At 41.4% G+C, this 15,899-nt stretch overlaps 1 protein-coding gene across 1 annotated transcript; it reads right to left on the bottom strand.

Moving 5' to 3' along the window:
* Positions 1-1,560: 1,560 nt before the first annotated feature.
* Positions 1,561-3,135, bottom strand: LOC134630259 (nuclear factor 7, ovary-like). Its single transcript, XM_063477416.1, has 2 exons — positions 2,880-3,135; positions 1,561-2,597 (listed from the first exon to the last, which is right to left on the bottom strand). Exons 1-2 carry the CDS (start codon positions 3,133-3,135, stop codon positions 1,561-1,563), a joined length of 1,293 nt encoding a protein of 430 aa, XP_063333486.1.
* Positions 3,136-15,899: the final 12,764 nt, after the last annotated feature.

The raw sequence follows: 15,899 nt of genomic DNA, 5'->3' as shown, positions 1-15,899 counted from the left end.
ATGTCTTCACGCAAATTATGTGAAAGGAAAAATGACACAACAGCAGCAAAGACAAAACAATGTTTACAAATAAATACATGAAATACTTTTAGGTTCATGGTCATTCAGTTGGCCAAAGAACCCATCTACTTATACAAAAATGATGACGGTGTACGGTGAGTGATGGCTCAAATTTTGGTATAAAAATGTGAATTCTGTTTATTTGCCTACCAAACAGTTTTCTTCTTTTAAACAGATTTTTTTTGGCAGATTTAAAAACACTTGGTCTGATAAAGTTCCTAAGCACTGTACATAATCAAAACTAACAGTAATAAAACTATCATGACTGTTATAGAATTTTAATTGTACACATTTTCAGAAAAACACAAACTTGTCATAAAAACCATTTTAAAGCACTAAAATCTTTGGAACAAAGTTTCTGACAGTTTGCTTTTCGTTTAGTGTTTGTAATGTGCTGGTTCAGAGGACACTGTGGATGCTGGTAAATGTTATTTGTGTTCTGGTTTGGAGCTTAACCACTTTTGTGCTTCCAGTTCTATTTCTTGATCACCACTGAATTTATTTATCTGTGATGGCTGGAACAGAAATGCTGCAAACAGACTTCCTTACGACTTCTTCCCTTGCAAAAGGACATTTTATTTGCAGTTATTTGGTCAAGAAACTTCATCAAGAGTTGCTGAAACAAAGCAATTCTTTTTATTTGCTTCTCCCAGATCAGAAACCTCAACATATAAATGAACAGGACGGGACAATTAAGTAAATAATAAACTAAGAACCAAACAGAACATAGAATAATAATCAAAGATTCAAATTCCACAGAAACTCAAAACTCTGGCTTCATGACCCAGGATATACCATATATAGACGATTCTTTACACACACACACAAAAAGAATCCATATTTTTTCCACTTTTCCCTTTTCTGTGATGTTTAAACAGTTTTAACTTCCTAGGACCTGGTGTCCACATATGTGGACATCACATTTTGGGTTGTCTAGGGTCCGGTGGCGCCAGTGTCCGGCAGCCTCGCCTCTATCAGTGCGCCCCAGGGCAGCTGTGGCTACAATGTAGCTTGCCATCACCAGTGTGTGAACGTGTGTGTGAATGGGTGAATGACTGAATGTGTAAAAGCGCCTTGAGGAGACTTTTGTTGTGATTTGGCGCTATATAAATAAAATTGAATTGAATTATACAAATACAGGCCATTTACCATTTACCATTCAAAATACTTAATTTTGCTCTACAAGGGCCAGATGTCCACTTACGAGGCCGTGATACTGCAACTGTTCTATCGAAATTTAAATGTCCTCATATGTGGATCTCATTTTCCTCAAAAACAAAAATCAGGCTAAAAAAAAATCACATAATTCTTTCTTTTACATTCATCAGGTCCCAATCAGCCCAAATAGCAAAGAGAAATTCAAAATGCATGCCATGAAAGAGTTTGGGTCTTAGGAGCTTAAAGGAAGTGCTTGTACATCACAAAAAAAAAGATTATGACACAAAATCTTGAAAAAAGTTGATAAATATAAAAAAGGTGTGCACATCATTATCATTCTGGTTATTGTATTACGCAGCCGAACCCACCAGTGTGGATGTTATTACCATCATTGGAACAGGGACTGAAGAACAGGTAGAGCTTCTCAGTGAAGGAGCAGTCAGAGAAGGAGTAGATAAGAGCTGCAGTGCTGACGTCATAAAAGCAGACCAGACCCTCGTCGTAGTGGACGTACACGCCCACCTTCTCAGGCTTCGACCTCAGGGACAGGTGGACTGCCGGCTCCGTGGAAACTACATACCCATCAGAGCACAAACATAAAGTCCAGAAACCGTTGCTGGAACTCAGCTGGACTTGTCCTTTCACATTATCCTTTCTGGTCACTCCTAAAGTCCACGCAGACCACTTGTCAACCTTGACCTCAAAATAAAATCTTCCAGAAGAGTAACCCAGATTTGATAACACACATCTACAATCATTCCCTTTATACTGGGGGGGTCTGGGGTGAACCGTATCAGGATCAAGCATGGCATAACATCTGTACCACTGGACTCTCTTCAGCTCGTCCTCAAACAGACTCTTCATCTGGTCATTTAGCTTCTTCTCCACCTGACTCACAGCTCTCACCACCATCCCTTCATATGAAGGTAGATGGATACTGGTGTTGGGCCAGTCTTTAGTGGGTGGAACAGCTTTCACAGAAGAGAAGTTGTGGATGAACTGGAGGTGGTCTTCTGAGTTTGAGAGCTGCTCCATCTCAGAGCTTCTCTTCATCAGCTCAAAGATTTCCTGCTCGAGCTCCTTGATGAAGTCTGCAGCCTGTTTCTCTGCTGTTCTCTGCTTCTCTTTGACCGCCTCTGTCAGCTCATTCAGACCTCTCTCTATAGACTCCATCAAATCACCAAAGAACTGAACACCCCCCTCCAGCTCTCTGTCTGCCTCTTCCTTACTGAGCTGCACAGAGCGTTTAACCTCCTGAATCTTCTCCAGTCTCTTCAGGATCATTCCTTGAATTTCAGCCTGTTTCTTCTCCAGCCCTGCCTTCTTCACTTTGTATTCCTCTTTCAGAGGAACAACATCATGGCGCTTGTGGTCTGAAACTGAGCACACAACACAGACACACATCTGATCGGACTTGCAGAACATCTCCAGCGGTTTATCATGTTTTGAACATATCCTTCGTTCCAGGCTCTTAACAGGGTCGATCAGCTGATGTCTCTTCAGGCCTGAAACAGTCTGATGAGGCTGCAGGTGAGTCTCACAGTAGGAGGTCAGACACACCAGACAGGACTTCAGAGCCTTCAGTTTGGTCCCAGTACAAACATCACAGAGAACTTCTCCTGGTTTAGCAGACTGTTGCTCTGATCTCCTGCTGCTGCTGCTGGCTTCTTGCTGAGCTGACAGCTTGAACTGAGCAGCCATCTCAGAGATGAAAGTATTGACATGGAGCTCGGGTCTTGTGTAGTACTTCCTTTTACAGATGGGGCACTCACACAGAGGACTGCTGTTCCAGTGCTGAGTGATGCAGTTCTTGCAGAAGTTGTGTCCACATGGTGTACTGACTGGATCTGTGAACACTTCCAGACAAATGCAGCACAGAAACTGGTCTTCAGACAGCAGACAGCTGGCAGCAGACATGTCCACACTGGGAGGATAAATGGAGAGAAAAGAAAAACTGTAAATGCATTATTGTTCAATAATTCAATAAACAGCGAGACAATGTGTGGAGGCTATAATTTATTTTATTTCTTTGTTATGTTTTCTTCCTCCTATTCACCTCTAATTTTGGACCAGTTGTCTGAAAATTAAGCACCGCTTACTGATTTGAACTTTTGACCAATGTTGGCAAAAGTACAGACATTCTGTACTGAATAGAAATACTATTGTTAAAACATACTCTAGTAAAGGTTTAAGTATTGTTTCAACTTTTTTACTCAAGTAAATATAAAAAAGTACAGACTGAAATGTTCTTAAGGTAATGTCATAAAAGTTAAACTGCAAGCACTCGATGAGTGTCTTTTGAAGTGGTTTAATCAGATGCTGCAGCATGGAGAGAGCGCAGTTTGGTCAAACGACAAAGTGGTCTCTAACGATGACCGCCGCCCTCATATCTTATGTACGAACTGACAAAAACACAGACAAAAGGCATTACACAGCACATTACATCGGTCGACACCTTCATTTCGATTCATCCTTGAAACTTTCCCTTCAGAGAAAGAAATACGACTATGTTTTCCAGTTAGCCATTGCCTGAGAGATGGAGGCAGATGAAACAATGGTTTCATACGATGTTACATGTCTCTTCACTTAAATCCCAGTCACGGAAGCGTTGGAGGTAGTTCGGAAAAAATTACAGGATGACACCAACCTCAGCAACAGGATAACAGTGTGCTTTTGGAACTGTGTCTTAATTCCATCTATTTCACATACAAGGGTCAGTTCTACAGGCAGAAACATGGGTGTGCCATGGGTTCCCTATTTTCACCCATTGTGGCCAATTTGTACATGGAAGAAGTGGAAAAGAGGGCTTTGCTATCCTACCCTTGAACACCACCAAGTCATTGGTTCAGGTATGTTAATGACACCCGGGTGAAAATCAAATCTCAGGACGTACCACAATTCACGGATCACATTAACTCGGTGGACCGACACATCAAATTCACCAGGGAGGATATGAAAAGTGGTAGGTTAGCCTTCTTAGACTGTGAGATTTCCATCAGTAATGGGGGACATCTAAAAGCTGACGTGTACCGTAAACCTACACATACGGATCAGTATTTAAGGTTTGTCTCTCATCATCCACTGGAGCACAAACTGGGTGTCATCAGGACGCTACAACACAGAGCGAACACTATCCCCACTGACACAGTGGCCAGGGAGGCAGAAGAACAGCACATCAAGAATATCCTGAGTAAATGTGGTTATCCCAGCTGGACTTTTGTCAAAGCTGGAAAGGCACCTAAAGAAAGCTCCAGCCGATCCAGGAGAGAAGGACAACCGCTGCCCAAGCGAAAACCTGTAATGATCCCATATGTGTCAGGAGTATCGGAGCAGTTGAGACACATTTTTTTCTAAACACCGCGTCTCTGTGGCTTTTAAACCCCAAAACACGCTGCGCCAAAAACTGGTCCACCCCAAGGATCGGGTCCCCCGACACAAACAGAGTAACATAGTGTACGGTGTTAAGTGCCAGGAGGATTGCCAGGATTTATACATCGGGGAAACCAAACAACCTCTGGCGAAGCGGATGGCACAACACAGAAGAGCTACCTCGTCAGGCCAGGACTCTGCAGTCTATTTACACCTACAGGCCAGTGGACACTCTTTCAGTGATGAGGATGTACACATCCTGGACAGGGAGGAACGCTGGTTTGAGGGCGGAGTCAAGGAGGCCATTTACATGAAAAGGGAAAGACCATCTCTGAATCGAGGAGGGGGCCTAAGGGTACATCTGTCACCATCTTACAATGCTGTGATTGCAGCCATTCCCCAACTCTCTGTGAATGGGACTCATGGCCATTGATCAGTGGTCTTTGATCAGTGGTTGTTGACCAATAGTCATGAGAATTTGCATTTTAACGATCATCATAATTATGATGAAGGAACTGACCTCCCATCCCATTGTTCCTTCAGTGGGCTGGTTTTAGTCATTATGCAAATGTACTGTTTATAAGATTGGGGAAACCTGCAGTCAGCTGAGACTGAAGAAGTCACTTGGATGAGTGATGAAACGTTTCTCCCACAAAACGCTACGTCCAGATGAACAGAATCAACTTTTTGGAGATTTACGGCTCAAGTTCTGTTAATGAGCATTTCATTTGCTCAATATTGGTGAGATTTTCTCCAGGTCAAATGCAGACATGTCACAATGTCACACTGCAGAAATGTATAGTGAAAAAGTCCCTGTTCATACCTGGCATTAACATGAGTGTGAACAGCCCTCTGTAGTCTGTCCACACCTACAAGGAGTGACTACTTGTTAGCAGATATGACTTCCCGAAATCAACAAGCTGTTGATAAACATTGATAGTGCAGTTATGATTACATGCTGACAAAGCCCCTGTTACTTTACAAACCAAAGGCCAGAGACTGACACACATCCAGTTTTGCTAACCTGAATCCACCTGCACTGGCTGACCTTCCTATTGCGCTAAGGGGCCTCTGTGGTGCAATGGAGAGCGCATTGGACTTTTAGAAGTACAGAGAGATTCAAAGATTGTGGGTTCGAGTCCCACCAGAGTCAATTTTTATTAATCAGCACTTCATTTGTTCAGTAATGTGAAAGTGCTTTGTCAATATGGTCTGCCTGCACCCTTGTGAACAGCCAATAATGTTACACACCTGACATGTGATTTAATAGGGAGCCAATGAAGGGAAGCCAATACAGAAGAAATCTGCTCTCTCTTTCTAGTCCCTGTCAGGACTCTTGCTGCAGCATTTTGGATTAACTGAAGGCTTTTCAGGGAGTTTTTAGGACTTCCTGATAATAGTGAATTCAGCCTGGAAATAGTTTTTCAGCATCACTCTGAGACAGGATATTTCTAGTTAATGCCATCCAGAGTAAGAATCTGCTTAGATACCATAATTCTAAGATTTTCAGGGCCGAGTACAATAACCTCAGTTTGATCTGAATTAAGAAGCAGAAAGTTAGTGGCCATCCAGGTCTTTATGTCTTTAAGACATTCCTGCAGTTTAACTAATTGGTGTGTGTTATCTGGCTTCATGGACAGATAGAGCTGGGTGTCATCAGCATAGCAGTGAAAATGTATGCTATGTCTTCTAATGTACTGCCTAAGGGAAGCATGTATAATGTAAACAGAATTGGTCCTAGCACTGAACCCTGTAGGACTTCATAATTAACCTCAGCATGTGAAGAGGACTCTCCATTTACATGAACAAATTGGAGTCTATTAGATAGATATGATACAAACCACTGCAGCACAGTACCTGTAATACCTACAGCGTGCTCTAATCACTCTAAGAGGATATTATGGTCGACAATATCTAACGCTGCACTGAGGTCTAGCAGGACAAGCACAGAGATGAGTCCACTGTCAGAGGCCATAAGAAGATCATTTGTAACCTTCACTAAAGCTGTTTCTGTGCTGTGATGAGCTCTGAAACCTGACTGAAACTCTTCAAATAAGCCATTCCTCTGCAGATGATCTGTTAGCTGTTTGACAACTACTCTTTCAAGGATGTTTGATATGAAAGGAAGGTTGGAGATTGGCCTATAATTAGCTAAGACAACTGGGTCTAGAGATGGCTTTTTAAGTAAAGGTTTAACTACAGCCAGCTTGAAGGCCTGTGGTACATAGCCGATTATTAGAGATAGGTTGATCATATTTAAGATTGAAGTATTAATTAATGGCAGGACAACTTTGAGCAGTTTTGTAGGAATGGGGTCTAAAAGACACGTTGATGGTTTGGAGGAAGTAATTATTGAAGTGAACTCAGAAAGATCAAATGAATATCTAATGAATTTATCATATTGACTGATCTCTAACACAGAGTAAAACTACAAAAAGTTTTTCTCAAAGTTTTTCCAAGCAAGCATTTTGAATCAAACACACACGTTCCAGTTTCATGTCATTTTTGTATTCCGTCTATGCATGAAAATGAAAAACATGAGCCGCAGTCATTTACACTGGAGCAGAGCATCATGGAGGACAGCCATCTGTAATCATCACATTCTGATTCTGGAGAACTCGACATGTATATTTAAGGTTTAAAAACAAGTTCAACTGTGCTTCACTGTCAGATTCTATCATGCCCTTCTGTGGCTGCAGGCTGCTGTTTGGGATCATCTCCACTAGAAGGCGTCTTCTTGGAGGGCAGAATTACTCTACTTTTAAATAAAATACTATACTACAAAAGTCTTCTATTTTAGATTATATTAAACATTTTCACATTTTCATAAACTGTGTAGATTTATGTAAAACACTTCTTATTATCACTTATTTGGAACAGTCTGATGAGGCTGCAGGTGAGTCTCACAGTAGGAGGTCAGACACACCAGACAGGACTTCAGAGCCTTCAGTTTGGTCCCAGTACAAACATCACAGGCAACATCTCCTGGTTTAGCAGACTGTTGCTCTGATCTCCTGCTGCTGCTGCTGGCTTCTTGCTGAGCTGACAGCTTGAACTGAGCAGCCATCTCAGAGATGAAAGGATTGACATGCAGTTCATGCTGCCTTATGAGTCTACATATGGGATCCTCATTCACCTTCTAACCTGACACAATCCACGTATCCTTTAAAAACTGGACTGGAGTTTGAGTCTGCTCTAAGACTGATTTTATGTTTCACTTTTAATGTTGACCTCATTGCAGTTTAGTTGACCACTAAAAAGTATAGATAATAGTTTGCACAATCTAAAGAACAAAGCTCATTGTTCATATAAAATTGCTCATATAGAAAAAAATCATCACAAAAAATTTGGTCTTTAGATTGTAACACATGGGATAGTTGTTGAAACTGATTTGGCAGCAGTTTTTAAAAAAGCTTAAATATGGTTTTAAGCCCTGAAAATTCCATGAGGATTACTCCTGTACCTGTGAGGTGTGAGGGCTCCACAATGCCGCCCAAAAAAGATAAAATATGTTAAAAAAAATTTCCAACCAATGAACTTTAAGGGTCTTTAACTCAGGAAGACTTATTTTTAAATAACAACAGAGCTTTGCGTAGGTTATTTCAACACAGTGGTTCCTTTTGTTTTCTGTGTAGTCATCAGAGATGGGCAAGCACAAGTAACGCATTACTTGTTGCATCAAATGTCTACAATTATAAAAGAACTTAGTACCAAATTCCCCACTGATTATATAGTAGTTCGAGGTGATTTTTTTTCTTTTTCTGTTTAAAAAATAATTGAATTTTCAGTCACAGCAGCATGTTAATAGCAAAACTTTGAACATACAGTACTTTGCTGTTCAGTATTTACAATACCCCCAAAAGATAACAGAAAGAGAGAAGGAAAACAAACAAACCAACCAAAGAAACCCCTCCAAAACAAAAAACAAAAACAAACAAACAACAACAACAACAAACACAAATATAAAAATAAAATGTATAAGGGACATTCAGTGTACAGTTAACTACGATAGTGAGATACAGTATCCGGTCATGATAAGGTGGTCATTTTAAATGTTTCCATGTACATCAGGAATGGCTGCCATGCCTTAAGAAATTTGGTGGTTGAACGTGCCAGTGTATATCTCATCTTTTCCAAATGCACAAACCTCATGAGCTCTGCAAGCCACTGTTCATGTGTGGGAGGAGCTTCCTGCTTCCATCTTCAAAGTATAAGGCGCCTTGCAATGAGTGAAGCAAAGGCAGTAGAATTCGAATAGTATTTTGGCAGAGTGATGTTTTGAGGTATCATCCCAAAGATAGCCCTTGGAGCAGAAGGATCATATTTAACGTTATATATCTCTGAAAAGGTATTAAATATAGACACCCAATAGTTATGAAGATTGGGGCATGTCCAAAAAGTATGAAGGAGTGAACCTGTTTCTGCTTTACATCTGTTACACAGGGGGCCAGCTCCTGGATAGAACTTGGCTAACTTTTCCTGGGAGATATGTAATCGGTGTAGGACATTAGATTGGAGGAGTCCATGCCTGGCACATATAGAAGAAGAGTGTACCCTATGGAGAAAAGATTGCCAGAGTTCATCTGTTATAATCATCCCAAAGTCTTTCTCCCACTGTGCTTTAAGGATGGAGAGAGAAGGAGATTGAAGATCTAGTAATATAGCATAGATTTCTTTAATCGCCCCTCTCTTATGAATGTTTATATTAATAATTTTATCCAAAGACGTTTCCTCAGGTACTTCCAGAAAAGAAGGAAATCGACTCTTTACAAAGTGGTGAATTTGTAAATAGTGGAAAAAATGTTGCCGAGGAACATTAAACTGCTTCAGGAGCTGCGTGAATGAGGCAAAAATTCCATCTACAAAAAGGTCTTTGATATTTCTAAGTCCACTACTTTCCCATATTTTAAAAGCAGACTTGATCATGAAGGGTGGGAACATATGATTTGAGCTGATAGGTGCTTTAATTGACATTAAGTGTAACCCAAACCTTTTCCTACATTGCACCCAGATTCTGAGCGAGTCATACAACAAAGGGTTACGTTTATAGGTGTACAGTTCTATGGTGGTAGAGCTGAACTCAACAAAGCTGATAGGCACGTTTTGCCACAATAGGGCTTTGGAGTTGACGTCACGCCGCAGTGCATTGTGGGATCGCGGCGCCATGTCAGAAGGCCACAAATCAAAACAAACACACTGTGTTGGAAGCAGGACTGCCAGAACCACGCTTAAAATCAGCGCAAAAGACAAAGGGCTGTATCGCGAACGATTGCGCCCATACGCCAAGAGACGGTACATGGAAAAAATAGCGTGCATCGGTAATGTGGACCCGTATGAAAAAAGGCAGTGGAGTGGAAACCCAGACAGCCTACCACCGTTGTCCTATTCCCATATCTTCGCGTACCTTGTCTGTGGAGTCAGTCAGATATGATACAAACCACTGCAGCACAGTACCTGTAATACCTACAGCGTGCTCTAATCACTCTAAGAGGATATTATGGTCGACAATATCTAACGCTGCACTGAGGTCTAGCAGGACAAGCACAGAGATGAGTCCACTGTCAGAGGCCATAAGAAGATCATTTGTAACCTTCACTAAAGCTGTTTCTGTGCTGTGATGAGCTCTGAAACCTGACTGAAACTCTTCAAATAAGCCATTCCTCTGCAGATGATCTGTTAGCTGTTTGACAACTGCTCTTTCAAGGATGTTTGATATGAAAGGAAGGTTGGAGATTGGCCTATAATTAGCTAAGACAGCTGGGTCTAGAGATGCTTTTTAAGTAAAGGTTTAACTACAGCCAGCTTGAAGGCCTGTGGTACATAGCCGATTATTAGAGATAGGTTGATCATATTTAAGATTGAAGTATTAATTAATGGCAGGACGAATTGATGCGGCCAATTAATGACAGTGGTAGACTGTTCCATGTCTGAAGATCTGTCTCAGTATTCTTAAGCAGCGGGACAAAGCTTCTTTCGTAAAGATCTTTATATAAATGGGTAACATTAACCCCCAGATGGGTCACATACTCTGATTTGACTCTGTTGACTTTAGCTCTGCTTTCAATACGATACTCCCAGACAGACTAATAGTTGAACTGCTGGAAATTGGACTTCCTTCTACCACCTGCCGCTGGATCAGAGACTTCCTCTCAGACCGTGTACAGAGAGTTAGAGTGGGGCCTCATCTTTCCTCAGCCCTCAGGCTTAACACCGGCTCTCCACAAGGCTGTGTACTGAGTCCCCTACTGTACACTCTGTACACACATGACTGTGTTAGTACCCACCCAGACAACGCAGTCATCAAGTTTGCAGATGATACCACCGTGGTGGGGCTCATCTCTGGGGGAGATGAGACGGCGTACAGAGCTGAAGTTCAGAGGCTGTCAGATTGGTGTGTAGATAACAACCTGGACCTCAATACCACCAAGACAAAAGAACTGGTAGTTGATTTCAGAAGGAGGAAGTCTGAGCTGCAGCCTGTCGGCATCAACGGGGAGTGTGTGGAAAGGGTCTCCAGTTTCAAGGTTCTGGGTGTGCACATAGACACAGACCTCCAATGGAGCTCTAACACCTCTGCGGTTTTAAAGAAGGCCCAACAGCGTCTCCACTTTCTGAGAATCCTCAGAAAAATGGACCTGAAGAAGGAGCTGCTGACCGTCTTCTACCGCTGCTCCATTGAAAGTGTGCTGACATATTGCATCGGTGTGTGGTTCTCCAGCTGCACCACAGCACACAGAAAGGCACTCCAGAGGGTCATCAATATGGCCCAAAAAATCATTGGACATCCTCTTCCCTCCCTGAAGGACCTGTACAGCACTCGCTGTCTCAAGAGGGCACGCAGCATCCTACGGGATGGTACACACCCAGGACACCGGGTGTTTAAGCTGCTGCCGTCTGGCAGGAGGTTCAGGCTGCTGAGGTCCCGAACAAATAGACTCAAGGACAGCTTTTACAACAGGGCAATAGCCCTGATCAATGCAAATAGCTGACCTGACTGGCTACCTACCTGGACTTTTTTGGGGGGGGGGGTTAACAACGGTAAAAACAGTAATAATAATAATATTTATATTTATAACAAGGTGCAATAATAATTAATGTGCAATAATAACAGTGTGCAATACAAATACACTTATTCTTTTTTATTACTAAGTTATTATACTGTGTTGTGTTGTGTTGGTTGCGTTGTTTGTGTTGCGTTGTGTCGTATCGTGTCGTGTTGTGTTACATGTAGTGCCGATGTAGGACAGTTTTCCAATTTCATTGTACTATTGTACTATGTATGACTGTGCAATGACAATAAAGAGTTATCTTATTTAACTTTAAATTGAAAATTTGAAAATTAAATCTCCCTGGCTATAAAGAGAAGTTCAAGCTCACTTTTATGCAGGTTCAACTTGTAACCTGAAATATTGCCAAAACATTCAAAAATGACAAGAGCACGGGGAAGAGAGCATAAAGGCTCTGACATATACAACAGGAGATCATCAGCATATAAGGATATTTTGTCCTTAATGCAATTGCCAGCTCGCAGCTTAATCGCTAATGCTTCAATTGATAACACAAAAAGAAGAGGGGATAAGGGACATCCTTGTCTCGTACCACGGAGAAGTGGGAAATAAGAAGAGAACAACAAATTTGTTCTAACACGTGCCATAGGTGAGGATTAAAGTAACTGAATCCACGAAATGAAATTAGGGCCAAATCCAAATTTATTTAGAGTATAAAACTGGTACTCCCACTCCGACCGGTCAAATGCCTTCTCAGCATCGAGTAATAAGGCAATTTCAGGGGCTGTAGTTGACTCGGTGTGTAATATGTTCAAAAACCTGCGCAGGTTGAAAAAACCATGCCTACCCTTCACAAATCCTGTCTGATCTGGAGAAATTAACAACGGTAGATATTGCTCTAACCTGAGAGCAAGTGTTTTTGACAGTATTTTTAAATCTACCTTTAAGAGTGACATAGGACGATATGACGAACACTAGTGGGTCCTTATTTGGCTTCAGTATGAGTGAGATAGTCGCTTGTCGAAGCGTTAGGGGAAGACATTTTGAAGCAAATGACTCAATGAACATGTCTCGTAATAAAGGTGATAAACTGTCTTTAAAGGTCTTGAAAAATTCAACCGGATAACCATCCGGACCCGGGGATTTGCCCCTCTGCATTGAACTAATCGCCAATTTAATTTCTTCCACTCAGGGGCGATTCTAGGATCAGAGCTTTGGGGGTGCTAAGCACCCAGAGAGCTGCCCATCCAGGCAAGGTAAACTTTACTCGTCACAATGAGACTTCTTCCCTGTCTCTGTCAGTCCTTGCATCCTTAAATGTCTCCAGTTGTCCCGAGTTCCCTCTGACTGTCTCCTTGGTGCATTTAAACCCCTGTTCCTCCCTGTCCTCATCGTCTGTTGTCTTCATCTCCATTATCAGTCATCATAATTTTACCATCTCTGTGCAAGTCTGCAAATTTCTTTATTAAATCATAAGATTCTTAAATTCATCAAGTCTCTCTGTGCCTGGGTCCTCGTCACAAAACATGACATGACTGTTTTGTACATTTTAACACAATTGAATCCCCACATTTGTGAAAGAAAAGCAAAACACTTTTTTGAAAAGTCTGTAACAAAACCATCAAATCTGATAAAGGTTATTTAAATGCTGCTAAAGAAGAATGGATTGGAATTTTTAAAAAAATACATATCCTAACCTTAATTACTGCGGGAGAATAATGAATGATGCTCATAGTGAGTAAAAAGTAAACTGAGTGCATTTTTTGGACAGAGATTCACTTTTAAAGTGTTTGTATAATATAATACAGATACATAAAAAATACACTCCAAAAATAGAAGAGTCCTTGAAATGTACAAAATATTATTAAAAATTTTAAAAATTGAGACACCTTGGCCTATGGTACAATGTATACAATGTACGAAAAGATCTTTAGTGCAGATACTACTATGGCTCTGCAGATTTTTTCTTTTCTTTTAACCCATGTCGCCTCACCTTGAGGTTGGCAAATCTGTCTATCACATTTTGGTGGTCAACTCTCTCAAGCATCTCTTTCTCAACTGACATCAAGGCCAGGTGCTGGAGTCTGCTTTGACCCATGGTCCTTCTCAGCCAGGTATGGAGCTGACTCTAAACACTAAAAGACACTAAAAGACCTTTCACAGCTACAGCTGCTAACTGGGTTTGTTAGGGCAACCTGAATAACAGTTTTCAGTGTGGGGAAGATCTGATTATCCAGAAGATTGTACAATGTTAGCATATCTGGAATGGCACCAGCCTCACTCTTGAGCTTCAAAAAGTTTTTGGCAACCGTGACTTCCTCTGACTGAAGTTCAATATGGTAATGCAGTGCCAGGGCTGACAACCCAGTTTGTTTTGCAGATTCTGTATAGCAGCTTTAATATAGGGAGAACACAACTTCCAGATTATGAGTAAAATTAGTTGTTTGTTTGTTTTTCTTTGCCAGTTTAACAGTTTCTATTTTGCCTGTTAGTATTCCCTGTCTGTTTTCTTACCTGGTTCTTCCTGACCTTGTACTTTCTCCTCACGTTCCCCTCTTTCCTCTCTCCCTCTTTGGACTGACAATCATACACAAATAGATTGTATTCAATTAGATTTAAAAAACAATACTATTAAGATCACTAATAAAAAAAGTCCTCTTTCAGTGTACTTTCAACCAAAAGGCAAATAAACAAACCACATGTACATCTAATAAATGATGTAAATATTGAAACACTGATCCAACATTATCCTTTATTGATGGATCATTTGATCTTACACTTTTACCTGAATGTGGCTCCTGTTTTTGAAAAAACTTCCTCATATCCATTATGAACCTGGCTGTCTCTCTGTACACACACACACACACACACATGTCTGGTTTGCTATCCTCGTGGGGACATCCCATTGACATAATGCTTTCCCTAGCCCCTTACCCTAACCCTAACCATTAAAAATGAATGCCTAACCCTAACCCTTACCCTAAACCTAACCATAACCTAATTGTAACCCTGACAGTAAAACCGCATTTTGAGTGTGAAAATTGCTTTCAACCCCGAGGGGACCTGGATTTTGGTCCCCACGGTGCAGAAAGTCCCCACCAGGATAGTAAAAGTCAGATTTTGGTCCCCACCAGGATAGTACGAACCCGTACACACATACACACACACACACACACACACACACACACACACACACACACACACACCAGGAGTTATAAGGTTAATGGGCATCCAGTCAGTTAGTACCTTGGGTTCAATATCGGCACATATGAGAAAATAACCAGTTTCTTTCATTCCATTTCAAACAGGACAGTGGTAACAGCAGCAGGCTACGGACAATGTTAAGTTTTAGATTTTAAATAGGCTGTATAAATTTCAATGGGAGCAACAGGAAGGTCAAATATTGCTGATTTTACTACAGAGCAAGACGGATTGTAGGGTAGCAAACATAGTCGGGAAACACGTTTTCAACCCAGCAGGTTACCTGGTGTAATGTTTTTCAGCTAAAAAGAAACATGGCCTGTCTCCTACCTAAATATATAAAGAGTAACTGAAGGTTAAATGCAGCTGTTTAAGCCAGGCACTTCCACCTCCGCTCCGCTGCGTCTCAGCCACTATCGCTCTGGCAGCAACGGCGCTAGAGCCAGAGCAGGGGAGAGCCGAGCTGGAACAAACCATTTTGAGAGGGGGGAGGGGTTATCTATACTTTTGTTGTTAAAATGTTCCATCTCAATTAAGTACTGTATGCTTTTTTTTTTTATATTTTTAGTAGTGTGTCCCACAAACAGCAAATATTGTCAAAAAAAGTAAGAAATGTTTGGGGGTGCTTTGATTCATTTTGGGGGTGCTGAAGCACCCCCAAAAATGGGCTAAAATCGCCCCTGCCTGGATGTAATGTTTTTCAGCTAAAAGGAAACATGGCCTGACTCCTACCTAACTATATAAAGAGTAACTGAAGGTTAAATGCAGCTAATATGTCCTGTTTTAAGCCAGGCGCTTCCACCTCCGCTCCGCTGCATCTCAGCCACCATCGCTCTGGCAGCAACGGAGCTAGAGCTGAGCTGGAACAAACCATTTTGGGAGGGGGGGGGGGGGGGGGGGGTATCTAAATTTTGTTGTTAAAATGTTCCATCTCAATTACGTACTGTATGCTTTTTATATTTTTAGTAGTGTGTCCCACAAACAGCAAATATTGCCAAAAAAAAAGTAAGAAATCTTTGGGGGTGCTTTGATTCGTTTTGGGGTGCTTCATCACCCCCAAAAATGGGCTAAAATCGCCCCTGCTTCCACTCTTGTTTGCTCCTC

Source organism: Pelmatolapia mariae, linkage group LG7 (genome assembly GCF_036321145.2).
Source record: "Pelmatolapia mariae isolate MD_Pm_ZW linkage group LG7, Pm_UMD_F_2, whole genome shotgun sequence".
NCBI lineage: Eukaryota > Metazoa > Chordata > Actinopteri > Cichliformes > Cichlidae > Pelmatolapia > Pelmatolapia mariae.
The sequence above is the reverse complement of the archived record's forward strand: the minus strand, read 5'-3'. Positions and strand labels throughout refer to the sequence as shown.

What these genes read in the sequence shown, in the direction of transcription:
- LOC134630259 (XM_063477416.1), bottom strand. Translation starts at nt 3,135, where the DNA reads ATGTCTGCTGCCAGCTGTCTGCTGTCTGAAGACCAGTTTCTGTGCTGC. An exon ending in GTCAGCTCAGCAAGAAGCCA is followed by an intron (nt 2,598 to 2,879) that starts GCAGCAGCAGCA and finishes TTGTGTGCTCAG; the next exon opens with TTTCAGACCACAAGCGCCAT.